Source organism: Salvelinus alpinus, chromosome 23 (assembly GCF_045679555.1).
Source record: "Salvelinus alpinus chromosome 23, SLU_Salpinus.1, whole genome shotgun sequence".
Classification (NCBI taxonomy): Eukaryota; Metazoa; Chordata; class Actinopteri; order Salmoniformes; family Salmonidae; genus Salvelinus; species Salvelinus alpinus.
In genome coordinates this window covers 3,005,382-3,027,669 of record NC_092108.1, presented here as the reverse complement: position 1 = coordinate 3,027,669, position 22,288 = coordinate 3,005,382, and the positions used below count along the sequence as shown (strand labels likewise).

At 44.1% G+C, this 22,288-nt stretch overlaps 2 protein-coding genes across 2 annotated transcripts in view; one reads left to right on the top strand and one right to left on the bottom strand.

Moving 5' to 3' along the window:
- Positions 1-22,288, top strand: part of LOC139550071 (ubiquitin carboxyl-terminal hydrolase 33-like) — a 570,053-nt gene that overhangs the window by 335,319 nt on the left and 212,446 nt on the right. The gene's annotated exons all lie outside the window — the stretch shown is intronic.
- Positions 1-22,288, bottom strand: part of LOC139550076 (alpha-N-acetylgalactosaminide alpha-2,6-sialyltransferase 5-like) — a 132,425-nt gene that overhangs the window by 93,205 nt on the left and 16,932 nt on the right. The window contains exon 2 of the mRNA XM_071360687.1: positions 5,032-5,256. Coding sequence (XP_071216788.1) covers positions 5,032-5,256 — 225 coding nt within the window. The remainder of the gene's footprint in view (positions 1-5,031; positions 5,257-22,288) is intronic.

The following is a 22,288-nucleotide window of genomic DNA, read 5'->3' as shown; positions in this document are numbered from 1 at the left end:
ATCCTAACCCGTTCACAGGATTGGTTAACTCTTGAGGTTCCTAACCCGTTCACAGGATTGGTTAACTCTTGGGGTTCCTAACCTGTTCACAGGATTGGTTAACTCTTGAGGTTCCTAACCTGTTCACAGGATTGGTTAACTCTTGGGGTTCCTAACCCGTTCACAGGATTGGTTAACTCTTGAGGTTCCTAACCCCTTCACAGGATTGGTTAACTCTTTAGGTTCCTAACCCTTTCACAGGATTGGTTAACTCTTGAGGTTCCTAACCCGTTCACAGGATTGGTTAACTCTTGAGGTTCCTAACCCGTTCACAGGATTGGTTAACTCTTTAGGTTCCTAACCTGTTCACAGGATTGGTTAACTCTTGAGGATCCTAACCAGTTCACAGGATTGGTTAACTCTTGAGGTGCCTAACCCGTTCACAGGATTGGTTAACTCTTGAGGTTCCTAACCCGTTCACAGGATTGGTTAACTCTTTAGGTTCCTAACCTGTTCACAGGATTGGTTAACTCTTGAGGTTCCTAACCCGTTCACAGGATTGGTTAACTCTTGGGGTTCCTAACCCGTTCACAGGATTGGTTAACTCTTGGGGTTCCTAGGGTCTCCACCGAGCTAGGTAAATATGCTTTTAAAGCACCGTATTGCTGACAGTCGTATGCAATCTCCATAGACAAACATGGGCAGTAGAACGGCCTTACTGAAGAGCTCACTGACCTTCAACATGGCATTGTCATAGGATGCCACTTTTCCAACAAGTCAGTTTTGTCAGATTTCTGCCCTGCTAGAGCTGCCACGGTCAACTGTAGGTGCTGTTATTGTGAAGTGGAAACATCTAGGAGCAACAACGGATTACCTGCAAAGTGGTATGCCACACAAACTCACAGAACGGGACCACCAAGTGCTGAAGCGCGTAGCTCGTAAAAATCGTCTGTCCTGCGCCGCAGTGCTGAGACGTCACGACAGCCTGGGGTTCAATCCCAGCGCCATCCGGGTTAGGGAAGGGTTTGGAATCAAGAAAATAAGTAAGGACAGAGTCCTCCACATGACCTCTCAACTACAACCACTCCCAGCATGCACTGAGAGAGAGAGAGAGAGAGAGGGAGAGGGAGAGGGAGAGAGAGAGAGCCAGCCAGACTGCCAGCCAGCTATACCAAATGACGGAAAGTGGTGTTGAGGGAAAAACATACGACATTATAAAATCCATGTACACAAAGAACAAGTGTGCAGTTAAAATTGGCAAAAAACACACACATTTCTTTCCACAGAGCCGTGGGGTGAGACAGGGATGCAGCTTGAGCCCCACTCTCTTCAACATATATATCAACAAATTGGCGAGGGCACTAGAACAGTTTGCAGCACCAAGCCTCACCCTACTAGAATCTGAAGTCAAATGTCTACTGTTTGCTAATGATCTGGTGCTTCTGTCCCCAACCAAGGAGGGCCTACAGCAGCACCTAGATCTTCTGCACAGATTCTGACAGACCTCGGCCCTGACAGTAAATCTCAGTAACACAAAAACAATGGTGTTACAAAAAAGGTCCAGTTGCCAGGATCACAAATACAAATTACATCTAGACACCATTGCCCTAGAGCACACAAAAGCACCCAGTTGCCCACTACACTGAGGCTAGGAAACACTGTCACCACCAATAAATCAACAATAATTGAGAATTTAAATAAGCATTTTTCTACAGCTGGCCATGCTTTCCACCTGGCTACCCCTACCCTGGTCAGTCAGCCCTGCACCCCCCACAGCAACTTGCCCAAGCCTCTTCTCCTTCACCCAAATCCAGATAGCTGATGTTCTGAAAGAGCTGCAAAATCTGGACCCCTACAAATCAGCTGGGCTAGACAATCTGGACCCTCTCTTTCTAAAATTATCAGTCGAAATTGTTGCAACCCCTATTACTAGCCTGTTCAACCTCTCTTTCGTATCGTCTGATATCCCTAAAGATTGGAAAGCTGCCGCGGTCATCCCCCTCTTCAAAGGGGGAGACACTCTAGACCCAAACTGTTACAGACCTATATCCATCCTACCCTGCCTTTCTAAGGTCTTCGAAAAGCCAAGTTAACAAACAGATCACCGACCATTTCGAATCTCACAGTACAATCTCTGCTATGCAATCTGGTTTCAGAGCTGGTCATGGGTGCACCTCAGCCACGCTCAAGGGCCTGAAAGATATCATAACCGCCATCGATAAGAGACATTACTCTGCAGCCGTATTCATCGACCTGGCCAAGGCTTTCGACTCCGTCAATCACCACATTCTTATCAGCACTCAACAGCCTTGGTTTCTCAAATGACTGCCTCGCCTGGTTCACTAACTACTTCTCAGACAGAGTTCAGTGTGTCAAATCAGAGGGCCTGTTGTCTGGACCTCTGGCAGTCCCTATGGGGGTGCCACAGGGTTCAATTCTTGGACCGACTCTTTTCTCTGTATACATCAATGATGTCGCTCTTGCTGCTGGTGATTCTCTGATCCTACCTCTACGCAGACGACACCGTTCTGTATACCTCTGGTCCTTTGGACACTGTTAACTAACCTCCAGGCGAGCTTCAATGCCATACAACTCTCCTTCCGTGGCCTCCAACTGCTCTTAAATGCAAGTAAAACTAAATGCATGCTCTTCAACCGATCGCTGCCCGCATCTGCCCAACAAAGCATCCTTCACTCATGCTGGCAAACATACCTTCATAAAACTGACTATCCTGCCGATCCTTGACTTCGGCGATGTCATTTACAAAATAGCCTCCAACACTCTACTCAGCAAATTGGAAGCAGTCTATCAGTGCCATCCGTTTTGTCACCAAAGCCCCATATACTACCCACCACTGCGACCTGTATGCTCTCGTTGGCTGGCCCTCGCTTCATATTCGTCGCCAAACCCACTGGTTCCAGGTCATCTATAAGTCTTTGCTAGGTAAAGCCCCGCCTTATCTCAGCTCACTGGTCACCATAGCAACACCCACCCGTAGCACAGGCTCCAGCAGGTATATTTCACTGGTCATCCCCAAAGCCAACACCTCCTTTGGCCGCCTTTCCTTCCAGTTCTCTGCTGCCAATGACTGGATCGAACTGCAAAAATCGCTGAAGCTGGAGACTCATATCTCCCTCACTAACTTTAAGCACCAGCTGTCAGAGCAGCTCACTGATCACTGCACCTGTACACAGCCCATCTGTAAATTGCCCATCCAACTACCTCATCTTATTATTTTTTGCTCTTTTCCAACCCAGTATTTCTACTTGCACATTTATCTTCTGCACATCTGTCACTCCAGTGTTTAATTACTAAATTGTAATTATTTCACTATTAAGGCCTATTTATTGCCTTACCTCCCTAATCTTACCACATTTGCACACACTGTATATATACTTTTTTCTATTGTGTTATTGACTGTTTGTTTATTCCATGTGTAACTCTGTGTTGTTGTTTGTGTCACACTGCTTTGCTTTATCTTGGGCAGGTCACAGTTGTAAATGAGAACTTGTTCTCAACTAGCCTACCTGGTTAAAGGTGAAATAAAATCCTATTCCTACCTCGGCCTAAACATCAGCACAACAGGTAACTTCCACAAATCTGTGAATGATCTGAAAGACAAGGCAAGGAATGATCTGAAAGACAAGGCAACGAATATAAAATTCGACACATCAATTAGGATCTGGTGAAAATGACTTTAGTCAGTTATAGAACCCATTGCCCTTTATGGTTGTGAGGTCTGGGGTACGCTCACCAACCAAGAATTTACAAAATGGGACAAACACCAAATAATGCATGCAGAGCAGAATTAGGCCGATACCCGCTAATTATCAAAATCCAGAACAGAGACGTTAAATTCTACAACCACCTAATAGGAAGTGATTCCCAAACCTTCCATAACAAAGCCATCACCTACAGAGAGATTAACCTAGAGAAGAGTCCCCTAAGCAAGCTGGTCCTGGGGCTCTGTTCACAAACACAAACAGATCCCTCAGAGCCCTCAGAGCCAGGACAGCAACACAATTAGATCCAACCAAATCATGAGAAAACAAAAAGATAATTACTTGACACATTGGAAAGAATTAACAAAAAAACTGAACAAACTAGAATGCTATTTGGCCCTAAACAGAGAGTACACAGTGGCAGAATACCCGACCTCTGTGACTGACCCAAACTTAAGGAAAGCTTTGACTATGTACAGAATCAGTGAGCATAGCCTTGCTATTGAGAAAGGCCACCGTAGACAGACCTGGCTCTCAAGAGAAGACAGGCTATGTGCACACTGCCCACAAAATGAGGTGGAAACTGAGGTGTACTTCCTAACCTCCTGCCAAATGTATGACCATATTAGAGACACATATTTCCCTCAGATTACACAGATACACAAAGAATTCCAAAACAAACCAAATTTTGATCAACTCCCATTTCTACTGGGTGAAATACCACAGTGTGCCATCACAGCAGCAAGATTTGTGACCTGTTGTCACAAGAAAAGGGCAACCAGTGAAGAACAAACACCATTGTAAATACAACCCATATTTATGCTTATTTATTTTAACTTGTGTGCTTTAACCATTTGTACATTGTTACAACACTGTATATATATATAATATGACATTTGTAATGTCTTTATTGTTTTGAAACTTCTGTATGTGTAATGTTTACTGTTCATTTGTATTGTTTGTTTCACTTTTGTGTATTGTCTACCTCACTTGCTTTGGCAATGTTAACACATGTTTCCCATGCCAATAAAGCCCCTTGAATTGAATAGAGAGAGAGAGAGAGAGAGAGAGAGAGAGAGAGAGAGAGAGAGAGAGAGAGAGAGAGAGAGAGAGAGAGAGAGAGAGAGAGAGAGAGAGAGAGAGATGATTTCTTTAGCAGAAAAGATTCTAAAACAATTAAGAGGGGAAATTAAATCCTGCTGTCTTGCCACCTGTACATCCTCACAATAGATAGAGAACAGGAGAGGGAGGAAGAGCAGAAGAGAAAGCGAGAACACAGGAAGACAAGAGATATCAATTTAGAGAAAACTAAAAGGCCACCTGTGCCTACCTTGTGGTCGATGATACCGCTGTATCCCTGTAGGACTGTAGGGTGAGGAGGTGGGGTTCTGGTGGTCTGCTGCTGCTCAGTCTGCCATCTTCTTCTCGCTACATCACTCCGGTCTCTGGACCTCTCCGCCACGGCCGCGTTGGTGGTACCATGGAAACCAGCGTGGTAGATAAAGAACAGGCTGCCACACAGAGTTATGACGAGAAATAAAGCTAACCCATGGCGCTGGAGGAACAGACACAGAGAGAGGAGAGGAGAGAGAGAGGAGAGGGAGAGAGAGAGAGACAGAGAGAGAGAGAGAGAGAGAGAGAGAGAGGAGAGAGAGAGAGAGAGAGACAGAGAGAGAGAGAGAGAGAGAGATAGAAAGAGAGGAGAGAGAGGACAGAGAGAGTGAGATGTTGACAAATTACCCAGATTACAGTCCACTAACTATTCAGTCCTTGAAACCTCATGCTGAGTGTTGTCCCATATTAAGATGAAGAGATTAGGATCACTTTATTGGGCAACCTGAAATTTGACTTCCTCTAATTAACCCAACCCCTCTGAAAAACACACGTACATATCCTGGAGAGCTGCAGAGTGCTGCTGGGGCTCCTGGTGTTCTGCCTTGCTCAAGGGCACAACACCAGGAAATGGCATCTATGATACCAGCCACCCTCCAGTTGGAGCATTACAACCAACAAAAGGAAACAGGAAGGAAAAAAATCACAGGGGGAAAAAATGCATGTGATTTTTTTGTTAAAACATGTGAACAAATCACGTGAAAATATTCACATAAAAAATATAATATACAAAATTACACATTTAAATGTTATTTACCTTTATTTACCTAAATGTTTACATGACGCATGTGAAGTGTCACATGTTTCACGTTTTTCTTTGGGAACCCCCCCACATGTTTATTTTCCACCACTCTCAGATACATCTGGTCTCCAGGGACCGACCTGCTTCGTTTCAGATACATCTGGTCTCCAGGGACCGACCCTGCTTCGTTTCAGATACATCTGGTCTCCCATCCAGGGACCGACCTGCTTCGTTTCAGATACATCTGGTCTCCAGGGACCGACCTCCTTCGTTTCAGATACATCTGGTCTCCAGGGACCGACCTGCTTCGGTCCCATCCAGGGACCGACCCTGTTTCGTTTCAGATACATCTGGTTTCCCATCCAGGGACCGACCCTGCTTCGTTTCAGATACATCTGGTCTCCCATCCAGGGACCGACCCTGCTTCGTTTCAGATACATCTGGTCTCCCATCCAGGGACCGACCTGCTTCGTTTCAGATACATCTGGTCTCCCATCCAGGGACCGACCTGCTTCGTTTCAGATACATCTGGTCTCCCATCCAGGGACCGACCTGCTTCGTTTCAGATACATCTGGTCTCCAGGGACCGACCTGCTTCGTTTCAGATACATCTGGTCTCCCATCCAGGGACCGACCTGCTTCGTTTCAGATACATCTGGTCTCCCATCCAGGGACCGACCTGCTTCGTTTCTGATACATCTGGTCTCCAGGGACCGACCCTGCTTCGTTTCAGATACATCTGGTCTCCCATCCAGGGACCGACCTGCTTCGTTTCAGATACATCTGGTCTCCCATCCAGGGACCGACCTGCTTCGTTTCAGATACATCTGGTCTCCAAGGACCGACCTGCTTCGTTTCAGATACATCTGGTCTCCAGGGACCGACCTGCTTCGTTTCAGATACATCTGGTCTCCCATCCAGGGACCGACCTGCTTAGTTTCAGATACATCTGGTCTCCCATCCAGGGACCGACCTGCTTCGTTTCAGATACATCTGGTCTCCCATCCAGGGACCGACCTGCTTAGTTTCAGATACATCTGGTCTCCCATCCAGGGACCGACCTGTTTCGTTTCAAATACATCTGGTCTCCAGGGACCGACCTGCTTCATTTCAGATACATCTGGTCTCCAATCCAGGGACCGACCTGCTTAGTTTCAGATACATCTGGTCTCCCATCCAGGGACCGACATGCTTCGTTTCAGATACATCTGGTCTCCCATCCAGGGACCGACCTGCTTCGTTTCAGATACATCTGGTCTCCCATCCAGGGACCGACCCTGCTTCGTTTCAGATACATCTGGTCTCCCATCCAGGGACCGACCTGCTTCGTTTCAGATACATCTGGTCACCCATCCAGGGACCGACCTGCTTCGTTTCAGATACATCTGGTCTCCCATCCAGGGACCGACCTGCTTAGTTTCAGATACATCTGGTCTCCCATCCAGGGAGCGACCTGCTTCGTTTCAGATACATCTGGTCTCCCATCCAGGGACCGACCTGCTTCGTTTCAGATACATCTGGTCTCCCATCCAGGGACCGACCTGCTTCGTTTCAGATACATCTGGTCTCCCATCCAGGGACCGACCCTGCTTCGTTTCAGATACACCTGGTCACCCATCCAGGGTCCGACCTGCTTCGTTTCAGATACATCTGGTCTCCAGGGACCGACCTGCTTAGTTTCAGATACATCTGGTCTCCAGGGACCGACCCTGCTTCGTTTCAGATACACCTGGTCACCCATCCAGGGTCCGACCTGCTTAGTTTCAGATACATCTGGTCTCCAGGGACCGACCTGCTTCGTTTCAGATACACAATGAGCTGTTTCCCCATAAAAACACAATAAGCTGTTTCCCCATAAAAACACAATGAGCTGTTTCCCCATAAAAACACAATGAGCTGTTTCCCCATAAAAACACAATAAGCTGTTTCCCCATAAAAACACAATGAGCTGTTTCCCCATAAAAACACAATTAGCTGTTTCCCCATAAAAACACAATGAGCTGTTTCCCCATAAAAACACAATGAGCTGTTTCCCCATAAAAACACAATGAGCTGTTTCCCCATAAAAACACAATGAGCTGTTTCCCCATAAAAACACAATGAGCTGTTTCCACATAAAAACACAATGAGTTGTTTCCCCATAAAAACACAATGAGCTGTTTCCCCATAAAAACACAATGAGCTGTTTCCCCATAAAAACACAATGAGCTGTTTCCACATAAAAACACAATGAGCTGTTTCCCCATAAAAACACAATGAGCTGTTTCCCCATAAAAACACAATGAGCTGTTTCCCCATAAAAACACAATGAGCTGTTTCCACATAAAAACACAATGAGTTGTTTCCCCATAAAACACAATGAGCTGTTTCCCCATAAAAACACAATGAGCTGTTTCCCCATAAAAACACAATGAGCTGTTTCCACATAAAAACACAATGAGTTGTTTCCCCATAAAACACAATGAGCTGTTTCCCCATAAAAACACAATGAGCTGTTTCCCCATAAAAACACAATGAGCTGTTTCCACATAAAAACACAATGAGTTGTTTCCCCATAAAAACACAATGAGCTGTTTCCCCATAAAAACACAATGAGTTGTTTCCCCATAAAAACACAATGAGCTGTTTCCCCATAAAGGAATATAGCCTAAAACCTCTTTACAGTAGATGACGTTGCTTCATGTCCTTTTTAATTACACAAAGAGCAAGTATTCAGTATTGGCAAGAACAAGATATCGTCATGGTATCTAAGAAATATAATACATTTCAGGGTAACATATTTCTTAAAAAATCATAAATCAATCCACACAGCTGGATGTCTATTGTTCACAGCTTTGTGTAATCTCCTTCTCAGCTGAGAACAGATAGTGAACACTGGGCTACAGATACTGAACACTAGGCTACAGATACTGAACACTAGGCTACAGATACTGAACACTAGGCTACAGATACTGAACACTAGGCTACAGATACTGAACACTGGGCTACAGATACTGAACACTAGGCTACAGATACTGAACACTGGGCTACAGATACTGAACACTAGGCTACAGATACTGAACACTAGGCTACAGATACTGAACACTAGGCTACAGATACTGAACACTGGGCTACAGATACTGAACACTAGGCTACAGATACTGAACACTAGGCTACAGATACTGAGCACTAGGCTACAGATACTGAACACTAGGCTACAGATACTGAACACTAGGCTACAGATACTGAACACTAGGCTACAGATACTGAACACTAGGCTACAGATACTGAACACTAGGCTACAGATACTGAACACTAGGCTACAGATAATGAACACTAGGCTACAGATACTGAACACTAGGCTACAGATACTGAACACTAGGCTACAGATACTGAACACTAGGCTACAGATACTGAACACTAGGCTACAGATACTGAACACTAGGCTACAGATACTGAACACTAGGCTACAGATACTGAACACTGGGCTACAGATACTGAACACTGGGCTACAGATACTGAACACTAGGCTACAGATACTGAACACTAGGCTACAGATACTGAACACTAGGCTACAGATACTGAGCACTAGGCTACAGATACTGAACACTAGGCTACAGATACTGAACACTAGGCTACAGATACTGAACACTAGGCTACAGATACTGAACACTAGGCTACAGATACTGAACACTGGGCTACAGATACTGAACACTAGGCTACAGATACTGAACACTAGGCTACAGATACTGAACACTAGGCTACAGATACTGAACACTAGGCTACAGATACTGAACACTAGGCTACAGATACTGAACACTAGGCTACAGATACTGAACACTAGGCTACAGATACTGAACACTAGGCTACAGATACTGAACACTGGGCTACAGATACTGAACACTGGGCTACAGATACTGAACACTAGGCTACAGATACTGAACACTAGGCTACAGATACTGAACACTAGGCTACAGATACTGAACACTGGGCTACAGATACTGAACACTAGGCTACAGATACTGAACACTAGGCTACAGATACTGAACACTAGGCTACAGATACTGAACACTAGGCTACAGATACTGAACACTAGGCTACAGATACTGAACACTAGGCTACAGATACTGAACACTAGGCTACAGATACTGAACACAGGCTACAGATACTGAACACTAGGCTACAGATACTGAACAGTAGGCTACAGATACTGAACACTAGGCTACAGACACTGAACACTAGGCTACAGATATTGAACACTAGGCTACAGACACTGAACACTAGGCTACAGATACTGAACACTAGGCTACAGACACTACATATACTGAACACTAGGCTACAGATACTGAACACTAGGCTACAGACACTGAACACTAGGCTACAGATACTGAACACTAGGCTACAGATACTGAACACTAGGCTACAGATACTGAACACTAGGCTACAGATAATGAACACTAGGCTACAGATACTGAACACTAGGCTACAGATACTGAACACTAGGCTACAGATACTGAACACTAGGCTACAGATACTGAACACTAGGCTACAGATACTGAACACTAGGCTACAGATACTGAACACTGGGCTACAGATACTGAACACTGGGCTACAGATACTGAACACTAGGCTACAGATACTGAACACTAGGCTACAGATACTGAACACTAGGCTACAGATACTGAGCACTAGGCTACAGATACTGAACACTAGGCTACAGATACTGAACACTAGGCTACAGATACTGAACACTAGGCTACAGATACTGAACACTAGGCTACAGATACTGAACACTGGGCTACAGATACTGAACACTAGGCTACAGATACTGAACACTAGGCTACAGATACTGAACACTAGGCTACAGATACTGAACACTAGGCTACAGATACTGAACACTAGGCTACAGATACTGAACACTAGGCTACAGATACTGAACACTAGGCTACAGATACTGAACACTGGGCTACAGATACTGAACACTGGGCTACAGATACTGAACACTAGGCTACAGATACTGAACACTAGGCTACAGATACTGAACACTAGGCTACAGATACTGAACACTGGGCTACAGATACTGAACACTAGGCTACAGATACTGAACACTAGGCTACAGATACTGAACACTAGGCTACAGATACTGAACACTAGGCTACAGATACTGAACACTAGGCTACAGATACTGAACACTAGGCTACAGATACTGAACACTAGGCTACAGATACTGAACACAGGCTACAGATACTGAACACTAGGCTACAGATACTGAACAGTAGGCTACAGATACTGAACACTAGGCTACAGACACTGAACACTAGGCTACAGATATTGAACACTAGGCTACAGACACTGAACACTAGGCTACAGATACTGAAAACTAGGCTACAGATACTGAACACTAGGCTACAGATACTGAACACTAGGCTACAGATACTGAACACTAGGCTACAGATACTGAACACTAGGCTACAGACACTGAACACTAGGCTACAGATACTGAACACTAGGCTACAGATACTGAACACTAGGCTACAGATACTGAACACTAGGCTACAGATACTGAACACTAGGCTACAGATACTGAACAGTAGAATACAGATACTGAACACTAGGCTACAGATACTGAACACTAGGCTACAGATACTGAACACTAGGCTACAGACACTACATATACTGAACACTAGGCTACAGATACTGAACACTAGGCTACAGATACTGAACACTAGGCTACAGATACTGAACACTAGGCTACAGATACTGAACACTGGGCTACAGATACTGAACACTAGGCTACAGATACTGAACACTAGGCTACAGATACTGAACACTAGGCTACAGATACTGAACACTAGGCTACAGATACTGAACACTAGGCTACAGATACTGAACACTAGGCTACAGATACTGAACACTAGGCTACAGACACTGAACACTAGGCTACAGATACTGAACAGTAGGCTACAGATACTGAACACTAGGCTACAGATACTGAACACAGGCTACAGATACTGAACACTAGGCTACAGATACTGAACAGTAGGCTAAAGATACTGAACACTAGGCTACAGACACTGAACACTAGGCTACAGATATTGAACACTAGGCTACAGACACTGAACACTAGGCTACAGATACTGAAAACTAGGCTACAGATACTGAACACTAGGCTACAGATACTGAACACTAGGCTACAGACACTACATATACTGAACACTAGGCTACAGATACTGAACACTAGGCTACAGACACTGAACACTAGGCTACAGATACTGAACACTAGGCTACAGATACTGAACACTAGGCTACAGATACTGAACACTAGGCTACAGATACTGAACACTAGGCTACAGATACTGAACAGTAGAATACAGATACTGAACACTAGGCTACAGATACTGAACACTAGGCTACAGATACTGAACAGTAGGCTACAGATACTGAACACTAGGCTACAGATACTGAACACTAGGCTACAGATACTGAACACTAGGCTACAGATACTGAACACTAGGCTACAGACACTACATATACTGAACACTAGGCTACAGACACTACAGATACTGAACACTAGGCTACAGATACTGAACACTAGGCTACAGATACTGAACACTAGGGAACAGACACTGAACACTAGGCTACATATACTGAACACTAGGCTACAGACACTGAACACTAGGCTACAGACACTGAACACTAGGCTACAGACACTACATATACTGAACACTAGGCTACAGACACTACAGATACTGAACACTAGGCTACAGATACTGAACACTAGGCTACAGATACTGAGCACTAGGCTACAGATACTGAACACTAGGCTACAGATACTGAACACTAGGCTACAGACACTGAACACTAGGCTACAGACACTGAACACTAGGCTACAGACACTGAACACAGGCTATAGATACTGAACACTAGGCTACAGATACTGAACACTAGGCTACAGATACTGAGCACTAGGCTACAGATACTGAACACTAGGCTACAGATACTGAACACTAGGCTACAGATACTGAACACTAGGCTACAGACACTGAACACTAGGCTACAGACACTACATATACTGAACACTAGGCTACAGACACTACAGATACTGAACACTAGGCTACAGATACTGAACACTAGGCTACAGATACTGAGCACTAGGCTACAGATACTGAACACTAGGCTACAGATACTGAACACTAGGCTACAGACACTGAACACTAGGCTACAGACACTGAACACTAGGCTACAGACACTGAACACAGGCTATAGATACTGAACACTAGGCTACAGATACTGAACAGTAGGCTACAGATACTGAACACTAGGCTACAGACACTGAACACTAGGCTACAGATACTGAACACAGGCTACAGATATTGAACACTAGGCTACAGATACTGAAACGTAGGCTACAGATACTGAACACTAGGCTACAGACACTGAACACTAGGCTACAGATACTGAGCACTAGGCTACAGACACTGAACACTAGGCTACAGATACTGAAAACTAGGCTACAGATACTGAACACTAGGCTACAGATACTGAACACTAGGCTACAGACACTGGACACTAGGCTACAGATACTGAACACTAGGCTACAGATACTGAACACAGGCTACAGATACTGAACACTAGGCTACAGATACTGAACACTAGGCTACAGATACTGAACAGTAGGCTACAGATACTGAACACTAGGCTACAGATACTGAACACTAGGCTACAGATACTGAACACTAGGCTACAGATACTGAACACTAGGCTACAGATACTGAACACTAGGCTACAGACACTGAACACTAGGCTACAGATACTGAACACTAGGCTACAGATACTGAACACTAGGCTACAGATACTGAACACTAGGCTACAGATACTGAACACTAGGCTACAGATACTGAGCACTAGGCTACAGATACTGAACACTAGGCTACAGATACTGAACACTAGGCTACAGACACTGAACACTAGGCTACAGATACTGAACACTAGGCTACAGATACTGAACACTAGGCTACAGATACTGAACACTAGGCTACAGACACTGAACACTAGGCTACAGATACTGAACAGTAGGCTACAGATACTGAACACTAGGCTACAGATACTGAACACAGGCTACAGATACTGAACACTAGGCTACAGATACTGAACAGTAGGCTACAGATACTGAACACTAGGCTACAGACACTGAACACTAGGCTACAGATATTGAACACTAGGCTACAGACACTGAACACTAGGCTACAGATACTACATAGTACTGAACACTAGGCTACAGATACTGAACACTAGGCTACAGACTACTGAACACTAGGCTACAGACACTACATATACTGAACACTAGGCTACAGATACTGAACACTAGGCTACAGATACTGAACACTAGGCTACAGATACTGAACACTAGGCTACAGATACTGAACAGTAGAATACAGATACTGAACACTAGGCTACAGATACTGAACACTAGGCTACAGATACTGAACAGTAGGCTACAGATACTGAACACTAGGCTACAGATACTGAACACTAGGCTACAGATACTGAACAGTAGAATACAGATACTGAACACTAGGCTACAGATACTGAACACTAGGCTACAGATACTGAACAGTAGGCTACAGATACTGAACACTAGGCTACAGATACTGAACACTAGGCTACAGATACTGAACACTAGGCTACAGATACTGAACACTAGGCTACAGATACTGAACACTAGGCTACAGATACTGAACACTAGGCTACAGATACTGAACACTAGGCTACAGATACTGAACACTAGGCTACAGATACTGAACAGTAGGCTACAGATACTGAACACTAGGCTACAGATACTGAACACTAGGCTACAGATACTGAACACTAGGCTACAGATACTGAACACTAGGCTACAGATACTGAACACTAGGCTACAGACACTGAACACTAGGCTACAGATACTGAACACTAGGCTACAGATACTGAACACTAGGCTACAGATACTGAACACTAGGCTACAGATACTGAACACTAGGCTACAGACACTGAACACTAGGCTACAGATACTGAACACTAGGCTACAGATACTGAACACTAGGCTACAGACACTGAACACTAGGCTACAGATACTGAACACTAGGCTACAGATACTGAACACTAGGCTACAGATACTGAACACTAGGCTACAGATACTGAACACTAGGCTACAGATACTGAACACTAGGCTACAGATACTGAACACTAGGCTACAGATACTGAACAGTAGGCTACAGATACTGAACACTAGGCTACAGACACTGAACACTAGGCTACAGATATTGAACACTAGGCTACAGACACTGAACACTAGGCTACAGATACTGAAAACTAGGCTACAGATACTGAACACTAGGCTACAGATACTGAACACTAGGCTACAGACACTACATATACTGAACACTAGGCTACAGATACTGAACACTAGGCTACAGACACTGAACACTAGGCTACAGATACTGAACACTAGGCTACAGATACTGAACACTAGGCTACAGATACTGAACACTAGGCTACAGATACTGAACACTAGGCTACAGATACTGAACAGTAGAATACAGATACTGAACACTAGGCTACAGATACTGAACACTAGGCTACAGATACTGAACAGTAGGCTACAGATACTGAACACTAGGCTACAGATACTGAACACTAGGCTACAGATACTGAACACTAGGCTACAGATACTGAACACTAGGCTACAGATACTGAACACTAGGCTACAGACACTACATATACTGAACACTAGGCTACAGACACTACAGATACTGAACACTAGGCTACAGATACTGAACACTAGGCTACAGATACTGAACACTAGGGAACAGACACTGAACACTAGGCTACATATACTGAACACTAGGCTACAGACACTGAACACTAGGCTACAGACACTGAACACTAGGCTACAGACACTACATATACTGAACACTAGGCTACAGACACTACATATACTGAACACTAGGCTACTTATACTGAACACTAGGCTACAGATACTGAACACTAGGCTACAGATACTGAACACTAGGCTACAGATACTGAGCACTAGGCTACAGATACTGAACACTAGGCTACAGATACTGAACACTAGGCTACAGACACTGAACACTAGGCTACAGACACTGAACACTAGGCTACAGACACTGAACACAGGCTACAGATACTGAACACTAGGCTACAGATACTGAACAGTAGGCTACAGATACTGAACACTAGGCTAAAGACACTGAACACTAGTCTACAGATACTGAACACAGGCTACAGATACTGAACACTAGGCTACAGATACTGAAACGTAGGCTACAGATACTGAACACTAGGCTACAGACACTGAACACTAGGCTACAGATACTGAGCACTAGGCTACAGACACTGAACACTAGGCTACAGATACTGAAAACTAGGCTACAGATACTGAACACTAGGCTACAGATACTGAACACTAGGCTACAGACACTACATATACTGAACACTAGGCTACAGATACTGAACACTAGGCTACAGACACTGAACACTAGGCTACAGATACTGAACACTATGCTACAGATACTGAACACAGGCTACAGATACTGAACACTAGGCTACAGATACTGAACACTAGGCTACAGATACTGAACACTAGGCTACAGATACTGAACACTAGGCTACAGATACTGAACACTAGGCTACATATACTGAACACTAGGCTACAGATACTGAACACTAGGCTACAGATACTGAACAGTAGGCTACAGATACTGAACACTAGGCTACAGATACTGAACACTAGGCTACAGATACTGAACACTAGGCTACAGATACTGAACACTAGGCTACAGATACTGAACACTAGGCTACAGATACTGAACACTAGGCTACAGACACTACATATACTGAACACTAGGCTACAGACACTACAGATACTGAACACTAGGCTACAGATACTGAACACTAGGCTACATACACTGAACACTAGGCTACAGACACTGAACACTAGGCTACAGACACTACATATACTGAACACTAGGCTACAGATACTGAACACTAGGCTACAGATACTGAACACTAGGCTACAGATACTGAACACTAGGCTACAGATACTGAACACTAGGCTACAGATACTGAGCACTAGGCTACAGATACTGAACACTAGGCTACAGATACTGAACACTAGGCTACAGACACTGAACACTAGGCTACAGACACTGAACACTAGGCTACAGACACTGAACACTAGGCTACAGATACTGAACACTAGGCTACAGATACTGAACACTAGGCTACAGATACTGAACACAGGCTACAGATACTGAACACTAGGTTACAGATACTGAACAGTAGGCTACAGATACTGAACACTAGGCTACAGACACTGAACACTAGGCTACAGATACTGAACACAGGCTACAGATACTGAACACTAGGCTACAGATACTGAAACGTAGGCTACAGATACTGAACACTAGGCTACAGATACTGAGAACTAGGCTACAGACACTGAACACTAGGCTACAGATACTGAAAACTAGGCTACATATACTGAACACTAGGCTACAGATACTGAACACTAGGCTACAGACACTACATATACTGAACACTAGGCTACAGATACTGAACACTAGGCTACAGACACTGAACACTAGGCTACAGATACTGAACACTAGGCTACAGATACTGAACACAGGCTACAGATACTGAACACTAGGCTACAGATACTGAACACTAGGCTACAGATACTGAACACTAGGCTACAGATACTGAACACTAGACTACAGATACTGAACACTAGGCTACAGATACTGAACACTAGGCTACAGATACTGAACACTAGGCTACAGATACTGAACAGTAGGCTACAGATACTGAACACTAGGCTACAGATACGGAACACTAGGCTACAGATACTGAACACTAGGCTACAGATACTGAACACTAGGCTACAGACACTACATATACTGAACACTAGGCTACAGATACTACAGATACTGAACACTAGGCTACAGATACTGAACACTAGGCTACAGATACTGAACACTAGGGTACAGACACTGAACACTAGGCTACATATACTGAACACTAGGCTACAGACACTGAACACTAGGCTACAGACACTGAACACTAGGCTACAGACACTACATATACTGAACACTAGGCTACAGACACTACATATACTGAACACTAGGCTACAGATACTGAACACTAGGCTACAGATACTGAACACTAGGCTACAGATACTGAACACTAGGCTACAGATACTGAACACTAGGCTACAGATACTGAACACTAGGCTACAGATACTGAACACTAGGCTACAGACACTACATATACTGAACACTAGGCTACAGACACTACCGATACTGAACACTAGGCTACAGATACTGAACACTAGGCTACAGATACTGAACACTAGGGTACAGACACTGAACACTAGGCTACATATACTGAACACTAGGCTACAGACACTGAACACTAGGCTACAGACACTGAACACTAGGCTACAGACACTACATATACTGAACACTAGGCTACAGACACTACATTTACTGAACACTAGGCTACAGATACTGAACACTAGGCTACAGATACTGAACACTAGGCTACAGATACTGAACACTAGGCTACAGATACTGAACACTAGGCTACAGATACTGAACACTAGGCTACAGATACTGAACACTAGGCTACAGATACTGAACAGTAGAATACAGATACTGAACACTAGGCTACAGATACTGAACACTAGGCTACAGATACTGAACACTAGGCTACAGATACTGAACATTAGGCTACAGATACTGAACACTAGGCTACAGATACTGAACACTAGGCTACAGATACTGAACACTAGGCTACAGATACTGAACACTAGGCTACAGATACTGAACACTAGGCTACAGACACTACATATACTGAACACTAGGCTACAGACACTACAGATACTGAACACTAGGCTACAGATACTGAACACTAGGCTACAGATACTGAACACTAGGGAACAGACACTGAACACTAGGCTACATATACTGAACACTAGGCTACAGACACTGAACACTAGGCTACAGACACTGAACACTAGGCTACAGACACTACATATACTGAACACTAGGCTACAGACACTACATATACTGAACACTAGGCTACTTATACTGAACACTAGGCTACAGATACTGAACACTAGGCTACAGATACTGAACACTAGGCTACAGATACTGAGCACTAGGCTACAGATACTGAACACTAGGCTACAGATACTGAACACTAGGCTACAGACACTGAACACTAGGCTACAGACACTGAACACAGGCTACAGATACTGAACACTAGGCTACAGATACTGAACAGTAGGCTACAGATACTGAACACTAGGCTACAGACACTGAACACTAGGCTACAGATACTGAACACAGGCTACAGATACTGAACACTAGGCTACAGATACTGAAACGTAGGCTACAGATACTGAACACTAGGCTACAGACACTGAACACTAGGCTACAGATACTGAGCACTAGGCTACAGACACTGAACACTAGGCTACAGATACTGAAAACTAGGCTACAGATACTGAACACTAGGCTACAGATACTGAACACTAGGCTACAGACACTGAACACTAGGCTACAGATACTGAAAACTAGGCTACAGATACTGAACACTAGGCTACAGACACTACATATACTGAACACTAGGCTACAGATACTGAACACTAGGCTACAGACACTGAACACTAGGCTACAGATACTGAACACTAGGCTACAGATACTGAACACAGGCTACAGATACTGAACACTAGGCTACAGATACTGAACACTAGGCTACAGATACTGAACACTAGGCTACAGATACTGAACACTAGGCTACAGATACTGAACACTAGGCTACAGATACTGAACACTAGGCTACAGATACTGAACACTAGGCTACAGATACTGAACAGTAGGCTACAGATACTGAACACTAGGCTACAGATACTGAACACTAGGCTACAGATACTGAACACTAGGCTACAGATACTGAACACTAGGCTACAGATACTGAACACTAGGCTACAGATACTGAACACTAGGCTACAGACACTACATATACTGAACACTAGGCTACAGACACTACAGATACTGAACACTAGGCTACAGATACTGAACACTAGGCTACATACACTGAACACTAGGCTACAGACACTGAACACTAGGCTACAGACACTACATATACTGAACACTAGGCTACAGATACTGAACACTAGGCTACAGATACTGAACACTAGGCTACAGACACTGAACACTAGGCTACAGACACTACATATACTGAACACTAGGCTACAGACACTACATATACTGAACACTAGGCTACAGATACTGAACACTAGGCTACAGATACTGAACACTAGGCTACAGATACTGAACACTAGGCTACAGATACTGAACACTAGGCTACAGATACTGAGCACTAGGCTACAGATACTGAACACTAGGCTACAGATACTGAACACTAGGCTACAGACACTGAACACTAGGCTACAGACACTGAACACTAGGCTACAGATACTGAACAGTAGGCTACAGATACTGAACACTAGGCTACAGATACTGAACACTAGGCTACAGATACTGAACACTAGGCTACAGATACTGAACACTAGGCTACAGACACTACATATACTGAACACTAGGCTACAGATACTGAACACTAGGCTACAGATACTGAACACTAGGCTACAGATACTGAACACTAGGCTACAGATACTGAACACTAGGCTACAGATACTGAACACTAGGCTACAGATACTGAACACTAGGCTACAGATACTGAACACTAGGCTACAGATACTGAACAGTAGGCTACAGATACTGAACACTAGGCTACAGATACTGAACACTAGGCTACAGATACTGAACACTAGGCTACAGATACTGAACACTAGGCTACAGATACTGAACACTAGGCTACAGACACTACATATACTGAACACTAGGCTACAGACACTACAGATACTGAACACTAGGCTACAGATACTGAACACTAGGCTACAGATACTGAACACTAGGGAACAGACGCTGAACACTAGGCTACATATACTGAACACTAGGCTACAGACACTGAACACTAGGCTACAGACACTGAACACTAGGCTACAGACACTACATATACTGAACACTAGGCTACAGACACTACATATACTGAACACTAGGCTACTTATACTGAACACTAGGCTACAGATACTGAACACTAGGCTACAGATACTGAACACTAGGCTACAGATACTGAGCACTAGGCTACAGATACTGAACACTAGGCTACAGATACTGAACACTAGGCTACAGATACTGAACACTAGGCTACAGATACTGAACACTAGGCTACAGATACTGAACACTAGGCTACAGATACTGAACACTAGGCTACAGATACTGAACACTAGGCTACAGATACTGAACACTAGGCTACAGACACTACATATACTGAACACTAGGCTACAGACACTACAGATACTGAACACTAGACTACAGATACTGAACACTAGGCTACATACACTGAACACTAGGCTACAGACACTGAACACTAGGCTACAGACACTACATATACTGAACACTAGGCTACAGACACTACATATACTGAACACTAGGCTACAGATACTGAACACTAGGCTACAGATACTGAACACTAGGCTACAGACACTGAACACTAGGCTACAGACACTACATATACTGAACACTAGGCTACAGACACTACATATACTGAACACTAGGCTACAGATACTGAACACTAGGCTACAGATACTGAACACTAGGCTACAGATACTGAACACTAGGCTACAGATACTGAACACTAGGCTACAGATACTGAGCACTAGGCTACAGATACTGAACACTAGGCTACAGATACTGAACACTAGGCTACAGACACTGAACACTAGGCTACAGACACTGAACACTAGGCTACAGACACTGAACACTAGGCTACAGATACTGAACAGTAGGGTACAGATACTGAACACTAGGCTACAGATACTGAACACAGGCTACAGATACTGAACACTAGGTTACAGATACTGAACAGTAGGCTACAGATACTGAACACTAGGCTACAGACACTGAACACTAGGCTACAGATACTGAACACAGGCTACAGATATTGAACACTAGGCTACAGATACTGAAACGTAGGCTACAGATACTGAACACTAGGCTACAGATACTGAGAACTAGGCTACAGACACTGAACACTAGGCTACAGATACTGAAAACTAGGCTACATATACTGAACACTAGGCTACAGATACTGAACACTAGGCTACAGACACTACATATACTGAACACTAGGCTACAGATACTGAACACTAGGCTACAGACACTGAACACTAGGCTACAGATACTGAACACTAGGCTACAGATACTGAACACAGGCTACAGATACTGAACACTAGGCTACAGATACTGAACACTAGGCTACAGATACTGAACACTAGGCTACAGAT